This window comes from Gopherus evgoodei, chromosome 20, assembly GCF_007399415.2.
Source record: "Gopherus evgoodei ecotype Sinaloan lineage chromosome 20, rGopEvg1_v1.p, whole genome shotgun sequence".
NCBI classification, from domain to species: domain Eukaryota; kingdom Metazoa; phylum Chordata; order Testudines; family Testudinidae; genus Gopherus; species Gopherus evgoodei.
In genome coordinates, this window is record NC_044341.1 from 7,371,450 (window position 1) to 7,390,957 (window position 19,508).

At 50.1% G+C, this 19,508-nt stretch overlaps 1 protein-coding gene across 11 annotated transcripts in view; it reads left to right on the forward strand.

Annotated features, from left to right (window-relative positions):
- Nucleotides 1-1,026: 1,026 nt before the first annotated feature.
- Nucleotides 1,027-19,508, forward strand: part of MACF1 (microtubule actin crosslinking factor 1) — a 247,192-nt gene continuing 228,710 nt past the window's right edge. For 10 of the 11 annotated variants that reach the window (XM_030539247.1, XM_030539263.1, XM_030539259.1 and 7 more), the window contains exon 1: nucleotides 1,027-1,248. In XM_030539247.1, the coding sequence (XP_030395107.1) occupies nucleotides 1,029-1,248 (220 nt within the window). In that variant the 5' untranslated portion in view covers nucleotides 1,027-1,028. Of the gene's footprint in view, nucleotides 1,249-16,176; nucleotides 16,326-19,508 lie in introns of those variants that run through there. The other variant, XM_030539249.1, reaches the window with a different exon arrangement.

The following is a 19,508-nucleotide window of genomic DNA, read 5'->3' on the forward strand; positions in this document are numbered from 1 at the left end:
CTATATTTTGATGGCCAAAACAAGATGATGCTGTTGGACTTCCTATTCGGAGCCCTAGACTGAAGTCATCCTGTAACAGAAAATGGGAAACTGAGGCAATGGTGTGTAGGGCACTGCTGTGAGAAAGATCACGAGGCTGCTGTTCTAGTTCACAGCTCTAGAGGGAAGTTCATAGGCCGGGAGTGCTAGACGGCACTGGCAGGGCACTGTTGTGAGGAAGTTCACAGCTTCTGGGAGGCAATTCATAGGCGAGGAATTGTAGCTGGCACTTACAGGGCACTGTTCTGAGTACGTTCAAACAGTGATTGTTCTGCTTGGCACTGCAGGCTCCTGCTGTGAGGCAGTTCACACTGTGGCAGATTCTAGCTGGCACTGCTGTGAGGAAGCTCACGCTGCTGGAATTCTGGGTGCTCTCGGCAGGTTTCTGCTTTCAGGAAGCTGCCATGCCAGTTAGCATTGTCTGGACATTGGTGTGAGGGCCCTTAGGCTGTTGCCCTCCAGCCTGGCTTGGGGGGCAGCTCTGAGCTGGTAGGGCTTTTGGTGGTGTCGTGAGAACTGAGGAAGGATGAAGGGCCGTTCATGCCCAGAACAGAGACATCACATGCAATAGCAGTATATGCTTCCACTTGCACTGTCCTGCCTTAAACCTGCCTTGGAGTGACATCTCTCAGGATCTCCAGGCCTATTTCAGCCTTTGCTCTTTTCTGCTGAGATCGCCATTTCCACAGGGACCCTGAGTGGAGGCCCACACCAACTAATTTCCTGTAGGCAGCTGACAGCCATTAGGTCATAAGTGCTCAGCACTCATTACCTGCCTGTGTCAAACTGGAATAGGTGCCTTGGACTGGAAAGGATCCCTATTGCAATGCCAACCCCCTGAGCCACCCAGTGGCCACGTATTGGTAGGACTGCTTGGAAAATCAAGAGAAGGTTGCTAGTATCTTCCCATGGAGCTGAACTTCATGTGTTGTTTTATCCACCCACAGATCACTGTCGTTGAAGAGTAGCGCATCCCTCTCGTGTGAGCCATGTCTTCCTCCGATGAAGAGACCCTCAGCGAGAGGTCATGCCGGAGCGAGAGGTCGTGCCGGAGCGAGAGGTCCTACAGAAGCGAGAGGTCGGGAAGTCTGTCTCCTTGCCCCCCGGGCGACACCTTACCTTGGAATTTACCCCTGCATGAGCAGAAGAAGCGGAAGAGCCAGGATTCAGTGCTGGACCCAGCAGAGAGAGCTGTCGTCAGAGTAGCTGGTAAGGAAACATGCAGTATCTAGGAATTAAAGCCATGTCTCTGTTGGTTCCTTTATAACTGTCCCCTGAATCTCGGCATGAGGCCCCCATCAGCTATGCCTTCTTTTAGAGCTCATCCGTGCCACTCCTTGCGTCAGCCCAGAACGGCTGCTTAAGAGCCATCCCAAGTACCCTACTCCGATAGGATTGATCATGCTTCTCTGGAGCGCTCCAAGCTTCCTGCGAGCCCTGGGAGTGAAGGACCCAGAATCGGTCCAGCTACAATAGTGCCATAGAGCACTGGACTCGCCCCATCATTTGAAAGAAAGGTAGCGAAACCTAGCTGCTGTCAGCGGTAGTGCCGCAGTGTAGGGTGATACAAAAGGCCCATGTTCAAAAGTGGCCTGAGGTCTCTCAAGCCACCTGTGCTCTGGAAGAAATGGGACCTATAATTCACCATCTGTGCAGTTCCATCAGCAGTGGAAGCCATACTGTAGACAGGCCACCACAGGTGTCTTTACCACTGTGGGTGTCAGTGGTGGAAGATGTAGTGTACCTGGAGCTTGAGGATTTTCACTACAAAGCCAGTTTAGATAATTCAGTGCCTGAGCCTGCATGTTCCCCTCCCATCTCCTCTCTATCTTCCACCATTTCTGCCGCTCGCGGAGCATCTCCAGTAGGGAATCATGTATCCCATTGTCTGCCAATGCAGACACAGCATCAGTTCCGTGGCACTCTACCATAGCAATGCTAGGAGATGATGATGGTCCTTCAATGCCCCCACTGATTGGAAGAGCCCTTTCACTCTCTTCTTCAGCCCTGGGCCATGAGTCTGGTGCTGAAATTAAATGAACAGGGGGGTATGGAAGAAAAAATGCTGTTTTTTGGGATAAGGTGGCCACCCATCCCTTCATTCATGGGAGATTCCTGATCTGCACAAGTCTACTCCATCTCCCATGAGCTGGGCTTGCATGGCCATTCAAAACCCCAGTATTTGAGCCAACCTCCTCCATGACTCAAAGACCAAGCCTCTGAGATGCAGCATCATGGTTTCGTGACAATTACTTTGTCTGCTGGGTCACATGCAGCTGGGTGTCCATGGCAAGTGGATGTGAAATGAAATGCAAGGGGCAGGTTTGATGGGTTGCGAGTTCTCTTGCCCCCACTGTGATGCCTCGTCGATAGTGTTCAAACTGAGCCATTTGCAAGGGGATTGGAGGAATCAAAACATTTGTAATGGCTCAGGGGGCATCCTTGGGGGCAGAGGTGGAAACTATCCACTCATCAGTATGGGCAGGGGCCTAGGATGGGCATGCAGTGGTTTTCCTGCTGGGTGGTTCTCTATAGGCAGGGTTTGTTGCTGTTTTGTTTGTATCCTTTTTGACCATATGTTTAATTTGGGGGCACCAGGAACATTTCTCTTGGTTTGAGTCCAGATGAGTAGTCCTTCCTCACCCAGCTGGGGAAAGTGACTCCAGTCCCACCCACCTGCCCTACCTATCTCTTGGGGATGGAGAGGAGCAGGAGGGGGGCTTAGTGCTGAGTACCTTGGGGTGTGTGTGTGTAGGGTGACCAGATGTCCCGATTTTATAGGGACAGTCCTGGTTTTTGGGTCTTTTTCTTATATAGGCTCCTATTACCTCCCACCCCGTCCCAATTTTTCACATTTGCTGTCTGGTCACCCTAGGAGAAGTGCAAGATGGTCATCTCACTTTGGGTCCCCCCTGAAATCACACGGGCCTCAACCCTCACCCTCCAGCATGAAATGTAATGATCTGCGCTACCCAGGAATCCAGGCTAGATGAGCAAATGGTCCCTTATGTATGGTCTCTCTGCACCACCCCCAGTCCTGACTTTTCACACTTGCTGTCTGGTCACCCTATGTGTGTGTCACAGTGCCCCCAGGTTGGCCTTAAATGTCTGCTGCCGATTGTCTCCCTGAAAACAGCAGCTGTCAGGAGGAAACCCTAGAGGACTCTCTCTTTGATGTCATTAACAAGAGGTGGAGCTAATTCCTCACATCCAGTGAGGAAGGGTCTAAAATACCCCCCAAGTTAAAATAAAATCACTTCCATTTGGCTCTTGCCAACCTTGCCCCTGTAAGGCCAAGTGGGGTCCAGGATAGAACCATGCTTTAATGTCAGCCTTCGATTGTAGACACTTTGGAGCAGAGACCATTTCTGATTCGGGTCTGTACACGCCTAGTACAAGCCGGCTCTGGTCCACGACTGGGGCTCCTCCGTAGAGCTGACTGGAAGATTTTAGACAAAATTTCCCATAGAAAAAGAATTGTGTGGGAAAAAATGTGAAATTTTGTTTTGAAACTAAAATTTTATCCTGAAATGAAATGTTGAATTTTTCTCTAAATGAAAAATTTCCAAAAATGAAAGAAAATGCACATTTCCATTGGGTGAGAAAGGTCAAATATCAAAATTTCCTGCCAAATGAAAATTCCTAGTTTTGACCAGCTGCACATGGTGTTACTGTAATATAAATAATAAATAATGATACCAACCAGCCCCAGGGGAACAGAAAGAGTTAATCCACCTCTCTTCTGGGGAGAGAGATGCAGAATTCCCCAGCCCACTTGCAAGGCTGCTTCATGGGGTGAGTTTGTCATTTTGTTTGCAAATGCTATTAACATATGGAGATATACCTATTTCATAGAGCTGGAAAGGATCCTGAAAGGTCATTGAGTCCAGCCCCCTGCCTTCACTAGGAGGACCAAGTACTGATTTTGCCCCAGATCCCTAAGTGGCCCTCTCAAGGATTGAATTCACAATCCTGGGTTTAGCAGGCCAATGCTCAAACCACTGAGCTATCCCTCCCCGGGAGTCTCTGGGCAGGAGGAACCAGCCAATTAAAATGGTAATTCTTAAAAATGCTCTGCTTGGGACTGGAGGTAAAATCAAGTAGCGGGGGCGTGGGAAAGCCCTGGGCCTTGGAAGCTGGAATATGAAAATGGCTGGAAGAAAGTATGCAAAGTGTGGCCTTGATTCTGGGGGGCGCTGAGCATCCACAACTCATGGACTCAGCACTGCTCAGGATTGCATTCTGCCTAGCACTGCGTTCCTGATCTGCTTCCCTACAATGTGAAATAAACTGGTCCTGCAGAGTGCTGATCCCTCCTGCAAGGTGATGAGCGCCTGCCATTCACAGTGGAGTTGGGGGTTGCACTGATTTGGGTCCAAGCTGAAGAAATGAGAAATGCTGCTATTTTCCCAGCTGTGAGTTTGCTCTGATCTTTCCTTCCATTCTGTAATGCCAGGGTCTGTCGTCATGCTGGGTAGATCCAGCCCGTGATTAAAGGAAAGAGAATGTCATATAATCTGCTTTTATGCAGATTTCATATTAAAAATAACTTGTGAGTTGCAGCTAGACTGCACTCAGCAGGGAAGAAAGAGTTGGAAGCAGTTTCATGTCACTGGGGTTGAAAATGTGTTGAAATATTGATATGGGTTTTTACATTATTTATTGAGATCTTTGCTGGAGGCTGCACCAAAGCATGAGGAGATGTGACCTCCACATCTTCCTGGGATGGGTTCCAGTTTGGAATGGTGTCAGACGCCTGGTTTCCATCCACACTTGAGGCCATGACCCGGGGACAGATATCGGAGGGAATTTTGTTTTAGCTATTTCAGTGCGAATGAGCACCTCTTGGTACAATCAGGGTGGAGCTAATACCACATTAGCACAGAGACAGCTGCCTCTCATTAAAGAAGCCCATGCTCATTTCACAAGGAGATTACTAGTGCCAGGATGCAACTCTGTCCCTATCTGCCCCCACCAATGACTGGGACCCCTGGATTGGTCACTTGAGGAGGGGGAGTTGAATCAACTCACTGAAATACAGAACTCTCCCCCGGCACTTGTATGGATTCCACTCCGTTAGTCTGACTACAGAAGCTTATACTCATTGCCAGCGGGATAAGTACATCCCGATCCACCCAAGAGAGCACAGCGGGGGTGAATGACAGCTGTGCTGGGTCACGAGATGAAGGCAGAATTGTCCTGGATCAAATATTGGATTCTGTGGATTTCACAGGTGATGTCAGCGGGGAGCGAATGAGTGGCTGGGCCAAAAGAATTTCTGGGTTCAGGGACAACACAGCTACTTGCTACTTGTGTCCTCTTGACTTCTATCTCCACCTCTCCTCCTCCTTGTTCTCTTTTCTTCTCTTCTCTTCCATTGCCTTCGCCATTGCCATCCTGCTTCCTTGGCCCACTCCCGAAACAATCCGGGCCTCGGAACTGTCACTCTGTTCCCCACGCTGCAGAGAGCAGAGAACGGATCACAAAGCGCATTCCATCCGCCAGCCCAGTGTCAGGGCAGCACTCAGGGCGTGGCTCGCTCTCCACCGCAGGTGCCTCTGTTAATGAAGCAAGACAATGTCACAGGGCTCCAACAGCAGAGGGCCAGGAATCGGGTTCTCTTCCCAGCTGTTATTACAGACTTGCTGTGTGTTTGAGCACCTCACTTTAGCTCTGTGCTGTTAACCCATCTGTAAAAGGCGGATCTTAGTATGGCCCCAGCTCATGGTGGGTGCCGTGAGGTTTATTTCATCACTATTCATAGAGCACTTAGAAAGCAGAGGCTGTAGCTGCACAGAATATTATTATTATGAACTGTCTCTAGTGCAGTCGCTGTGCATGATACTTTACGGGGATGGGGTGGATCCTCTGTCACTTGAAGTCTCTACAAAGAGACCGGATGCCTTTCTAAAAGACACTCTAGTTCAACCACAGTGTATTGGGCTGGCAGAAGGAATCACTGGGTGAAATTCTCAAGCCTGGGCCTTACAATCTATGGATCTGTGAAAAGAAAGGACAGTCACTGCCCCAGTGAGCGGAAACACACCAAAATGACAACGTGCTGTGGTGGGTAGGGGACGGGGCAATGGGCAGGAGACGCTAGGAGACAATCTTAGAAGCGAAAACTGCTTCTGTGCCGAGCAGGCCACAGACTTTGTGTCACTTTGTTTATTGCTTGTTAGTTACATTTTTGCAACTGTCTTTCCGGGTGGACTGGGGGCGGGGGAGGGATTATTGTTTAAAGACTTGACAGGAGCCTTGAGTGCAGCAGTTCTCAGGCAACAGGTCTTCACCCTCAGGGCTGTCCCCAGCACTTGAGGTGTGTGGGTGAATCTGTTCCCTTCTCTTCTCTGAAGCATGTTTGCTCAGCTGTTGTCTGGCTTCCTGTGCGGTGCGGGACACCTTGACATTCCATTGAAAGCGGTGAGCTTTCAGGCACTCACCTGGCAGCATCTGGTCACATGAGTGGCTTGTAAACCTGAGTGCCCACCCATTCCCACCAGGAGTGGGAAGTAGAGCAAAGGATTCTGGTACCTATCTGTGGAGGTGTGGCTGGGAGTGGCTTCATGCAGGGTCCTCAGACGAGACAGGTTTAGAGCCTAACTTTCTTTACAATTCGCTCCTGTGGCCCAGGCTGCTCTGTCTTATTTCACTGGCTTGGCAAATTCTCGTGCTCATGGCAGCAGATGCTCTACTTTGGATTGAAAAGACCCTTTGATCCTAAGCCTGTTTGGACTTGCTCAGCCCGTGGGCCGTATTCTGATTTCAGGTTTGCTGGTATCCATGTGGAGTAACTCCAGAGACTGCCTGCTGGGGATTAGCTCTGGATTTACACTGGACCAAGTGGGGGCTAGAGATATGAATATACTTTGGGCCGAACTGCCTCCTTAGGTGCCGAAGTCCAACATTTAGGCACTACCGACATTCTCAAAGCCACTGCTCAGCTGCTGCCTGAAGTCCCCTGGTGCCTAATTTTCCACTGGTAGAAGTGAACAAAGTCCAGACTCTGCCCCACGGCTAACAAACTGCTGGGAGCCCCCGCAGCATTCTCAAACTAGGTGTTCTTCCCCCCACCTATGTCACCGGCAGGGCCTGATCCGGGCTCTGTGCATGCCTACCGGAGTGAGCTTTGCACAAAAGACAGTAGGAGGGGCAGGCCCAGAATACCCATTAACTCAGTGCTTAAAGCACTCTCCCGGGGTGTTGGAGACACTTATTTGCATCTCCACACTGTATAATTTGGAGCAGGGATTTGAATCCAGGCCTCCCATCTCCCAGGTGAGTGCCTGGGTCCCTGGGCTACAGAGTCAGTCACTCTCTCCCCTAGTAAATATGGAATTATTTAGACAAAGAGGAGAGATTGGGACAGCCAGCCCCATGAGAGCCAATAACCTGGTGGCGAGGATGCTCACCTGGGTCCAAGTCTCTGCTCCAACTCAGGCGGAGTTGGGATTTTAATCGGAGTCTCCCATCTCCCAGGTGCTGGCCCCATGCACGCTGCAGTGGGCTGGGGGGGGGTGTCTCTCTCTGTTTGTTGGCAAGAAAGGGCTGACCTGGCTGAGGTGCCTGCCTCCAGAAGAGGGTTCACAGCTGAGAATCCCAACTGGTGGGAGGCGCCATCTCTGGACTGTCAGTCTGGAGTCAATGGGAGTTAGATACATTGGTACTTTTGTGAGCCTGGGCCCTAAGTCTTGCCTCTTTTCTTTGCATTTCTTTCCTGGCTAGCTTAGGTGGCTCCCATTCAGCTTGCTGGCTTCTGGGAATATCTTTGTTTGATGCCTAACTCTCCCCATGGATTGTATGTGGCGCCTGGGGACCTATAGGGTCTAAACTAGCAGTTACCACTCAGGAAAGAGATCTTGGAGTCATTGTGGATAGTTCCCTACAAACATCCGCTCAGTATGCAGCAGCAGTCAGAAAAGCTAACAGAGTGTTAGGAACCATTAGGAAAGGGATAGATAATGGGACAGAAAATATCATAATGCCATAATATAAATCCATGGTACACCCACACCTGGAATACTGCATGTGGTTCTGGTCTCCCCATCTCAAAAAGATATATTAATATTGGAAAAGGTGCAGAGAAGAGCAACAAAAATGATTGGGGTATGGAACAGCTTCCAGACAAGGAGAGATTAAAAAAATTGGGACTGTTCAGCTTAGAAAAGAGATAACTAAAGGGGGATATGAAGGAAGTCTAAAATCATGAATGGTGTGGAGAAAGTGAATAAGGAAGTGTCATGTACTCCTTTACGTAACACAAGAACCAGTGGTCACCCGATAAAATGAATGGGCAGCAGGTTTAAAGCAAACAAAAGGAAGTACTTCTTCACACAATGTGGAACTCATTGCCAGGGGATGTTGTGGAGAACAAAAGTATAGCTGGGTTCAAAAAAGAATTAGATAAGTTCATAGAGGACAGGTCCATCAACAGCTACTAGCCAAGATGGTCAGGGCTGCAACCCCATGCTCCAGGTGTCCCTAAACCTCCAACTGCCAGAAGCTGGGACTGGATGAGAGGGGATGGATTACTCAATAAATTGCCCTGTTCTGTTCATCCCCTCTGAAGCACCTGGTGCTGGCCACTGTCAGAGGCAGGATACTGGTTTAGATGGACCACAGGTCCGACCCAGCATGGCCATTCTTATGTTCTGACTCTGGGATGAGGATTGCACAAGGTGGCAGGGGCACCTAGGAGTGAGGTGTTGCAGTGCTAAGCATTGCATGACCAAAGCACATTTGTGAATCTAGCCCAGAGAGCAGAATGCAGCCCGATATCTATGTGAAGGGAGTGGGGCTGGGATTGAGAAACCCAATCCTAAAGACAGAAAAGGGCAGCAGTCGGGCAGATACACGGAGGCCCTGCTGGCATTTTCCAAGGGTCCATGTTTCATTCACATTCACAGTGACATTTGGGTTCCTTTGTCATTGCGAAGTTCAGTTTTAATCTTTAGCCGAGTGGCTTGGTTGAAGCCATTCCAATACACTCCCCTTCCAGAGCAAAAGTAATTGTTTAATTAACACACATTAAAGAAACCAGTTTAAATGCAAGTCCCAGGGATGTGGGAATAAACCTGATTATTCTTTGCTGGTTGGTGAGATGCAAATTCTGCCTTGCCTTAGGGAGATGGCAGCTTTTGAACAGCCGCGAGAGGCCCAAGGTGGAATTAAAAAAAGCCAGCTAGTAAGCAAAGCTTTTTCATTTCCTTATAACTGTTTTTAATTCAGTTGTCTATAAGTCTATTTCATACATCTCTAAAATCAGAGCTCGCTTTCCGATGGGAGGCAAACAACAAATCTGGCCTGTTCTAAAGGGACAGACGGTCTTTCCTGTTCCTTGCTGGGAGTGGCTGTGCAGGATGAGCGAGCCAGGTTTCCACAGGCGGGGGGGGAGAGAATTCATATGAGAAGAGCTGATATTTCTTGTGTCTGCTGTGAGCAGCCAGAGGAGCTGGTTTAAATGAAAATCTGTCAGGGTAGTTGTTATTTTGCTTGTCATGGACCGTTGTCTTATTTCGTTACTCAGCGGGCACACAAGCCGTCCAGAGATTTAGCTGCAAGGACAGCAGCACCAATGCACGAAGAGCTGCCTCGTGCCATCATAATCTCCTGAATTTAAAACTTCCCTCCCCAGGGACGCACAATGTAGCAGTGCACAAGACCAGAATACAGTTTTAATTACCCTCGCTGATGAAAGCAGCAAGGTAAAAAGCAAGCTTTTAGTTAGCGTTATAATTTGCCTGCCACGGCCCACATGCTTTCAAAGATGAACTGGAAAGGTTCCTAAAAAAATTAAGGGCCTCAGATTCTAGGGGAAGATTCCTTAAGAGGAAAACAGTCTTCAGAGATTACAGCTGAGTGAAATTCACTTAGCTCCTTTCAGACTCCAGAGTCCTATTTTGGGTCACAGTGCAGCAAAGCACTTAAGCCAGTGGTCCCCCAATTTTTCCTCTTGCATGCCCACCCCCAGATGGCAGGAGAGAGATCACTTGATCATTGCCTGTTAGGTTCACTCCCTCTGGGGCACCTGGCCTTGGCCACTGTCAGTAGACAGGATACTGGGCTGGATGAACCTTTGCTCTGACCTAGTATGGCGGTTCTTATGTTCTTAGCAGAATGTGTCTGTGCCTCCCTGGGCCGCGAGCGGAGTCTTGGCCGGGAGCCACCGCTGGTGGCCAAGAGTGGGGGCTGGGAGCTGAGAGTGGGAGCTGTAGCTATAGCTGGGGTTGGCAATGGGAGTGGGGCTGCATTTGGCTGCCAACCCTCCAGGATTGTCCTGGAGTTTCTAGGACTTAAAGAGTAACCTTTAATTAAAGATTATGTCATGTAATAAAATCAGGAATATGTCCAACCAAAATTAGCAACCCTAGCGGAGTGGAACTGGGGGCAGAGCAGGGCTGGGTGGTGCTCTCTCCCTGCCCCCTTACGGGCCTGGCTCAGGCCCCACTGTAGCCTCCTCGACATTTCTCTGTGCCTTCGGGCATGCCCCACAGTTTGGGGACCACTGACTTAAGCACATGCAGCTACTCTGAAACCTGTCTTTAAGCACGAGTACTCCCATTGACCTCAATGATCTTAACTTTAAGCATGTGCTTTAATGCATTGGGTCCCAAGAGCATACACCTCAACATTTTCAGAATTTTGGATTTCAGCACTTGTTTCTAGTGAAAACTGAAGTGCCAAAAGGTTGCATGTTTTGATGTGAAAGCTGCCATTTGTTGCTGCAAATAAATACAAAAAATTGGCTTAGTGTAAAATCTGCATCAGAGAGGACTCATGTCTGTGATTAATATTTTGCAAGGAAAACACAGACTCCATGAGGTTTCCTCTTAACAAAATCCGTCCAGCTCTATTTTTCACTCTGCAAAAGGAGACACACCCAACTTCCTGTAAGGGGTTCTGGGTAATGTAGTCCAACAGTCAGTGTCTGTGCTAAGCACTGCAGTTGGAACTACCACCAGAGAACAGATTTGCTGTACATTAGACTCAGAATTGAGGAATCTGAGTAGGCACAAGTGCACCCTCCCTCTGCTTCTCCTCCTCCCCTATTTGTTCTGTGGCGTCATGGAGGATTTAGTCCCTCTGGCTAATGAAGATTAAGTTTTAGAAACAACTGCATTATTGGGTGGGACTTGGAAATTAGACCCGCAAGAGTGGCATGATCTGACCCACAAACGTGGGGCTGGGATCTCCTGGGTTCTCTTCTCAGCTCTGCCGCTGACTTGCTTGTGTGGCCATGGGCTAGTCAGGCCCCTGCTCTGTGCCTCAGTTTCCCCATCTCTAAAGAGGCGTTGGCAGGGATAGGGCTGGGTGAGGACTCGTTCGTATTTCCGAAGTGCTCTGAGTGTGAAATGCAGTTGTTGTTCTTTCAGCTGGTTCAGGGGCTGATGAATCAAGGGCTCGGGGCTTTGCTGCTTTGGAGGTTTCGTGCTGGGTTTAAGCCTCTAAGAGCAGGGAGTGTATTTGGGAGCGAGGGAGGGATTACAGGGCACCCAGCTCTGTGAGGGAAGGATTAGCGCACTTGGAGATGCTCCCTGTATGGCAGACACAGAAAGCAAAAGGAAATTGTCTGCTCTGTGGCTTAAAGAGCCACAGGGACTGAAGTGGAAGGCGGCTTTTCACATTGCCATGGTAACCCAGAAGTCTGAGTAACCATTCTGCTGGTTGCCAGGGTTACAGAACCCTCAAGCAGGGAATGTCTCTCTGGGCTGCCTGCCCCCATCTGGGATACCCGGTCACAAGGCATGTGTGTCTCTGACAGGCGAAGGCCAAATCTTACAGTGGCAAAAAAAAAAAGAACCCACCAGGATTTCTCCAACTCCTAGCTCTGGAGCAGGAGTCTGGATCCAGCAGAAACCTTCTCCTCCTGTCCAGGCACAGAACCGTCCAGAGAGGCAGAATGAGGGGGCATGGCTGGGGACGGGGCGGTGGTGAATCTGACAAGAAGGGAAAAAGTCTGCCATATGAAAGTGGATTAGCCGAGCGGAGTCAGGCCAAGAGGTGGGGCCCTGCCGAGTGGCAGGAGACTGATTTCCTCCATCTCATCTCGGAAACCAGCATGGCGAGCAGGCTGGCGATGGGAGCGCTCTGCTGTCCAGTGGGAGATCTGGGATCAGGAGCAATTTCAGGGTGAATTGTGTCTGTGGGGCTGCCTAGGAGGGGCATAGATTCAGCCACAAAGTGCCTATCCACGAGAGAAAGGGGTCAACAGCCCATGTGTGGAACTAGGCCAGTAGTTAACGCAGAGTCCTTGATACCCAGTGAAGTGGTTGGGGGTTGCACTACAGCAGTGGGGGGCCCCACCTTCCCTGCCCTGGGGAGTGGGTGGGTGGGAGGCCCGGGGAGGGGTTGGGGAGTGATCCTGCCCTGCACTCACCCTGCAGCGGCTCCTGTCCCATGGGGTGGGGCTGGCTTGGTTCCTTGCTTGGGCATGTTGGCTCTGGCCATAGCATGCAGGCGGGGCCCTCCTCCTGTGATGCCCTGCCCTGCCCCCTTCCTGGCCCCGAGTTGTTTTTGTTCTTTTGTGCATGGGTGGGTCCCCCAGGGTTCTGACTTCCCCTTAGATGGAAGCCCTGTGCAAGTCAGTGCACATTGGTTAATCCAGACCTGCCTGCTAGGGTAAAGAGGGAATTCGATTACATATTTGTTTGGCCTGGAGAGGAAGGTGTGTGTGAAATCCCTCATTTGGCTGCCCAGGACTGGTTGTGGGAGCTGATCTTTCCAGGAGATGGGATGGGGGCTGGTGTTGCCCAGGAAAAGTAGGAGTAGATCCTATGTCTAGCTGCCTGGGTTGGTTCCATTTTCTATTGCAAGGAGTAGGAGGAATGTCATTTACTTTACAGTGCAAAAACTCAAAAGCCCTCCACAGTCGCCTTGTGCCCTGGCACGTTTCAGTGACAACCCTTCTGAATTGTCCGGCCGCCTCCCATAATCCCCAGTGACCTCTGACGATTGTAACTGCCTCTCTTCTATGTTCACTCATGCTTCTCTAGACAGCAGGTGGGGGGTTTTCTTGCATCACCCAACTTTCCCCACTAGGTGCCACTCAAACTGCATTTCTTTTTTCTTTCCACACCTGCTGAGTTAGTCAGAGGGTGTGGGAAGAGAAGCATTGTGAGAATAACCATGTTTCAGAGATTTGCAAATGTGCTCCAAAAAACAGAGCCACAAGGAACTCGGAGATCCTGTGACTTCGGGGTTTTGTTGCATATTATACTAGTCTAATTAGGCTGTGGGACAAAACCCAAAGGCTGAATGTGGAGGTTTTGCATCAGTGATGATCTGACCTGGATTCACACCCCACCCTGGTTTTTGATTTTGCAAAATCAAATCTGGACTGATGAACTATTTCAAAATCAATCCAAGACTGGGGAGGTTTTGCAAAACCAACTCCTCTGATGTTTTTCCAATTACTAGTGTATACACTCTTCGGTTACACAAATAGCTTCCAAGACTCAAAGGTAAATAAAAGTATCAGTAACAAATCTGACCTCTGCTTACCCATTTATCTTACGGAGGTGTTAATTTCAAAGCTAACCTGGACCGTTTTGATACTAATGTTATTAAGACCAGGCCATCTACCAAACAAACACTCATCTGGAGTTAAGGCACTTTTAAAATTGAAAATCATTGATTATCTGCTGCTTGTTTTTCCTCCACTCCTTATTTTTCTATGCTGGGTTCTTTGCACACCAGCCATTCTAGACAGGTCTTACCTGTCACACTGCTTATTTAATGTGAAACACTCCGCTGGTATGATACTTGATCTATTAAACTATCTCCTGACAAATCTGCCTTATTACTGTCACTTACACTTTGGCAAGACTTGTAGAATATGTAATGCCAATACAGATGTTTCGAGTTGATAAGGCACATGGGTATTGCTTCAAGCTTATGTACAAACCATGTGGAAGGGGGTGCTGGGCAGCATGCAGCTACATTTTCACAGCTAGCCTCTAATTTTTGATGCCTCCATTTTTGGGTGATGAAATTTGAGGCACCATGGGACTGATTTTGAAAAGGTGCTGAGCACCAACATCTCCCATGACTTCAGATGAATGTTTGGGTGCTTAGTGCTCTTGAAAGTTAGACCCAAGTTATCTCAGTTTGGTTATCATCCAAAACTGGAGGCACCCACAGTTAGTGGCTCCCTGTTAAAGTTTGCAGAGAAGCACTGAGCTAGGGAATGAAAGCCTAAATCCCAGTTTGGTGCATGACGTGTGCTAATGTTGAGGCCTTCACGCCTGCTATTGTGCCATGATTAGCTTAATTTGCATATACCTGCGAAACTGGCTTAAAGTTCCCTGTTCTGTCAGGGTTAAAATGTCACTTGAATGATCCACAGATCTGGGGTGCAAAATATCACCAGAATCATCATTTTTCTATTTAATTCAGGTGGCGCCATAATCCTGAAAGTAAATTTGAAACAAATGGGGGCAGAATAATTGCATGAAAAACTACTACACCATTGGTGCAGGTATTATTTATTTGTTAAGCACTGAAAATGTGGCCAGCGCTTTACAAAACATACAGGTCAGAAGGTCCTTAACACCAGGGAGTTTGACCAGTGAGTAATTCCAGGGAAGTCAAGGGGAGTATTGTCAGGGTGAAATCCTGGCTCCCTTGCAGTCAGTGTGGCTTTTGCCATTCTTCTTAGCATATGCACAATGTGTATCAGGTGACACCTGACCAGGATTCACACTGAATTTGGTCCGCTGGTTGGATCATTAGCTTCCCTGGCTTGGGCCGGGTACTGATGGGAAGTGCAATGTGAACGCTGATCCATGCCCCCTCCCCACTTTTGCCATTTACTGCAACGAAGCCAGAATTTCACACACACTGTGTAAAGTTAAGCATGTTTATGTCTTTGTAGGATCTCTGATCTGCATGGACGAATCGTTGTGCCCAGGCACAAGGCTCTACCTACATGGATCTGATTGCAGGATTGGGCCTATATAAGAAGTGTAGGGAAATGGAAAATTGCTAATCTGAACCCAAGTTCCTTTGGGGATTTTCAGCAGACAGAAACCCTGCTCCAGTGTGACTCTAGGATCCTGCTCTTTGTTCTGTCCCAGCTGCTGACCCTCAGACTTCAGCCAGGCTCTCTTTAAAGGACTCCTGTTTCTCAGGCCAAACTCACAGGCTCTGACTCTGATGCAGTCTGTTCCTTTCTCCTTACCCCTTCTCTCAGCTTCAGCATCCTGTTTTGATCCATGCCTCTCTCATAATTTCTCCTTAACTTTCCACTGAGAGTCTGGATACTCAAAGCGCTTGTCAGTCTAGGGTGTGCTCTGTTCTGTTCTTGTTTTTATATGTTTACAGTTCCTTCTCTGGTTTTGGTCTGTGCTGTGTGTTCCGGTTTGATTCCAGTACTTACTCCTGTGACAGCGGCTGGATCTTAGTCCAGTTCTCTCCCGTCTCCATTTCTGATTCCAGAAGTGGAGTCCCGCTAAATTCAGGTTCTGATCCCTTTCTCTCCTCCCCTCGGTCAGATCCCCTTCACTCTCCTTTTCAAGGCCCCTCTGTTTTGGACCTGCAGCTCCCAGGCTCTTGTGCCCCTCCTCCCCCGGGTTCTAATCTGGATCTGGCTCCTCTCTCATTTCCCAGGTTCTGATCCGGATTTGGTGCCTCTCTCCTCTCCCCAGTTCTGATCTGGATCTGGTGCCTCTGATCTGGTGCCTCTCTCCTCTCCCGGGTTCTGATCTGGATCTGGCGTCTCTTTCATTTCCCAGGTTCTGATCTGGATCTGGCGCCTCTCTCATTTCCCAGGTTCTGATCCGGATCTGGTGCCTCTGATCTGGTGCCTCTCTCCTCTCCCGGGTTCTGATCCGGATCTGGTGCTTCTCTCCTCTCCCGGGTTCTGATCCGGATCTGGTGTCCTTTCCCGGCCCGTGGGCACAGCATCAGCAGCACCCCCAGCTTCCATCTCCTGGGCAGCCCCCGCAGCCCCACACCCAGCTCCAGCTCCGCCGCCCCCTCCTGCCTCTGGCCCGGCCTTGCCCCCGCAGTTCCCCGGCCGGCCGCCTGGTGTCGCCGCCGCTCGGCCGGCGGGGGCGGGCCGGGGGCTGGGGCCGAGCCGCGGCTGACAGCGGGAGGAGCCGAGGCGGACACCGGCCGTGGCCGCTGCAGCGCGCGGAGCCGGGCCGAGCGTGGGACGGAGCCAGGCAGCACCGAGGCCCGGCAGGGGAGCGCCATGGCCGGCTACGTGCCCGGGCTGCTCCCGGCCACCCGCAGCCAGGAGAAGGAGTTCGTGCAGGCGTACGAGGATGTGCTGGAGCGGTACAAAGGTAGCGGCGGCGGCGGGGCGAGGGAGCCCCGGGAGCCGGGGGGCAAAGGGGCCCCGAGGCGGGGCGGAGCGGGGTGCCCGGTTCGCCCGGCCCGCTGCAGCCTCTGCCGGCGGCTCCCGCAGGCTCGGTCGCGCCGCTGCGGGGACAGGGATCCATGGAGCCGTTTCCGCCGGCTGCTCCGCCTGCTCCGGGATGGGCCTGGCCTGGCCCGGCTGGGAGGGTCCATGGGCAAAGGCCGGGCTGGGGGAGGAGCAGGACGTAGCCCCCAGCGCGGCCCCTGCCTCCCACAGGGACTCGAGCCTCGGCGGCTTGTTTGTCTCCCCACCCCCCGTCTCACCGCAGTAATGGGCATGGGGGGGGGGGGCAGCTCCCCCGGCTGGATCAGTGGCTCCTGTTGTTGTTGTTCAGCCCTCCACACACAGTCGCATCATTCGGGGGGGTGGTGGTGGCTGGCCCCCCTGAGATCTGCCTTTCTCTTGTAGGCTCGCACACCTCCCATGAGCATCTCCTGGGAGGCGGTGATGGCGCAAAGCCAGCCAGAGGCTTGTCGGTGGGGGTCTAAAGCCATAGACACTTTAGGGGTGATTGTCATAAACAGGGTCTCACTTTGTGTGGCTTGGTCAGTTTGTTTATCAGAGATCAGCGCTTGGCTGCATTCCAGCAGCGATGCGGTGCTTAGCTGGGGAGGGGGTTGGAGGTGGCACCGGGAACCCTAAATCATTTACTTCCCACCCAGAGGGGCTGTTACTAAGGTAGCTTCGTGTAAGGGCTTTTTAAAAGGAGGGTTGTTCTCCCACCCCTTGCCGCCGCTAGTGAGTGTGTGGATGCTGACCCCCTGAGGGCCGTGGATCTCTGAAGCTAGTGCCTGCATCTTTTCGGCAGCTGCCGGGGGTGTATGGCACAGGCAGTGAGTGTGCAGTTTTGATGTAGATCATTGGCCTCCTCGTTGTGCTGGTTTTTATTTTTTCCCGCAGAGATAGACTTGTCTGTGAGCCCAGATTTCTGCCCCACAGGGCTCCTATCACAGTGTTTTTGTTTTGTAAGTTTTGCGGCCAAGTCTCTTGAAATGGTGACTGTCCCGTCCAGAGGAGCCAGGCACTGACAGCATATGCTTCCGTTTCCTCCTTGCATGCTGAGACTGGGATATAATTGATTCTCCAGTCCTCCAGTTCAAGGGGTGCCATTCAAACATTCCAAAGGTGAGGAAAACACAGCTCCAGTGTCTGTGCTTCACAGGACTCCGGGAATAAAAGCCTGTGTAGTGTCTGGGAGTATCCTCCCAGAAAAGGGTTTAATAATGGAATCTGAGGATCTTAGTGCTTACACATATTCATTAATAAAGCCCTGCAGCCGCAGTAGAGTAAATGCAGTGAACTGTTTGTTAGGTAGGGAAACTGAGGCCCAGAGAACTTGTTTGGTGTTGGAGAGAGCCAGTGGCAGATCTAGGACCAGAACCATGGAGTCTTGACTTTAATATGAATAACCCCTAACACTTTGTACAGACTATTATGTTGCAAAGGGAAATTAAAATCACAAGGCTACCTCTGCCTGCTCTGGTCTGACTCAGACCTGCTAATGAAGGTTGATAATCCGGGTAGAGGCAACTGCTCACCCCACCCCATTAGTTAGCTCTCATGCTCAAACTGTAAATTGCTCCATTTAGTGGACATCTGAGACTTTCCTGGCAAAGATTAAAGCCCCGCTTAGGCTAGTGTGGTTGGCTTGCTGGCTAATGAAAGCCAATAGCTACCTCGGCAGGAATTGTCAGCGCTGAAAAGTGACCGAATCCATGTGGGAATAATCCTGTTTACGATGCCTGCTCAATGAAGGGAAATGAATGTTTAAACTGTAACATGGCCTTTTTTCAGCATGGCGTTCAGTGCTTGCCTGTGGGGGCTGGGCACAAGAATGAAGTTGAGGCTGTTACATTCACACTGGAGAGTTGTAGGGCCTGTTCTCTCATTTCTTTCCATTCATTCCCACCCACCCCCCAACTTTGTGATAAACAATTCAACTTCTCCTGTCCAGAACAAGTTTTCCAGTAGCCCTTTCCTCCAGTGGGGAATTCTTGATGAAATGTGAATTGAGAATGTGAATGTTTGAGAGTGGAGATTCTAGAGCATATTTTAGGTTATTCTGTGTCATCTGGCCTGCAGGGTGGAGCAATTGATGAGATTATAATTCCACAGAGTCAATGAACAGGCTCTGACCCCCATGGGCTTTCGTCTTGTCTGGGAGCAACTGACCCCACGGTTCAGTGGCAGTGATTCTTCTCCTTGGACGGCAGGGAGGAAGGACTCCTGACATTGTTCAAACTGACAATGTAAATGCTGGGTTGAATTACTCAGAGAAATCTTTCATAATAACAGTGGTACTTTAAAAACTGCTGTTAAAATTAATCTCAACCACAGCACCTTCCATTCAAGGAGCAAGACTGGGCAAGTCTGGATGCAGTGAGATCTGGAGTACAAAGGGTCCGTATGTGTGTGTACCCTTCCTGGGATGGACGTTTTGGGTGCTTTCATCCCATTTACAAACCTTGCCTTTATCTGGGTAGCTTGGGTCCATCAGGTTGCAGTTTCTGTGATCTATTACTTTACAAGCCTTTCATTGTAGACTGATGAAAAGAGCTCAGATGGACAGATCTAGGGCTTGTTGGCACCGTGTTTTTGCTTCCCTAGTAACTATGCTACTCCAGCATCCAACACTTTTTCACTAGGGGTTTGCACCAGTGGCTAAAAATCTAGTTTACGCAACAAGGCGTTAGTCTGTGAGCACGGCTGATGGAAGGTGACGTGATTTGCGCTGCATGTTGAGTTAGTTGAGTTAAAGCCATGTTGGGTCAGTGGCCTGTACTGCTTTAACCTGCTTCTGTTTGATTCCTGGTCTGCTGTGGGTGGTGGTATCCATACAGTAGTGGGAGAAAAGTTTGACTGAGTGGAGGTGTGAACTGAAGGCATTATGATGACTAACCGGCAAGGGTGGTTAGCCTGCAGCATGACAGATGGGAGTGTCAAGGAGGGGAAATGACTGGGAGAGGATGACAAGGCCCAAGTTCCACCCTGCTATGTTGTGTATGTTAGTTCCCATTGCCTTCGTCCTCTTGTGTCCTTGCATCTCAGGGCTCTGAATTCAGAGCTGCACCTTTGAAGAGAGTCACCCTCTACTAAAATGGTCCCAAAG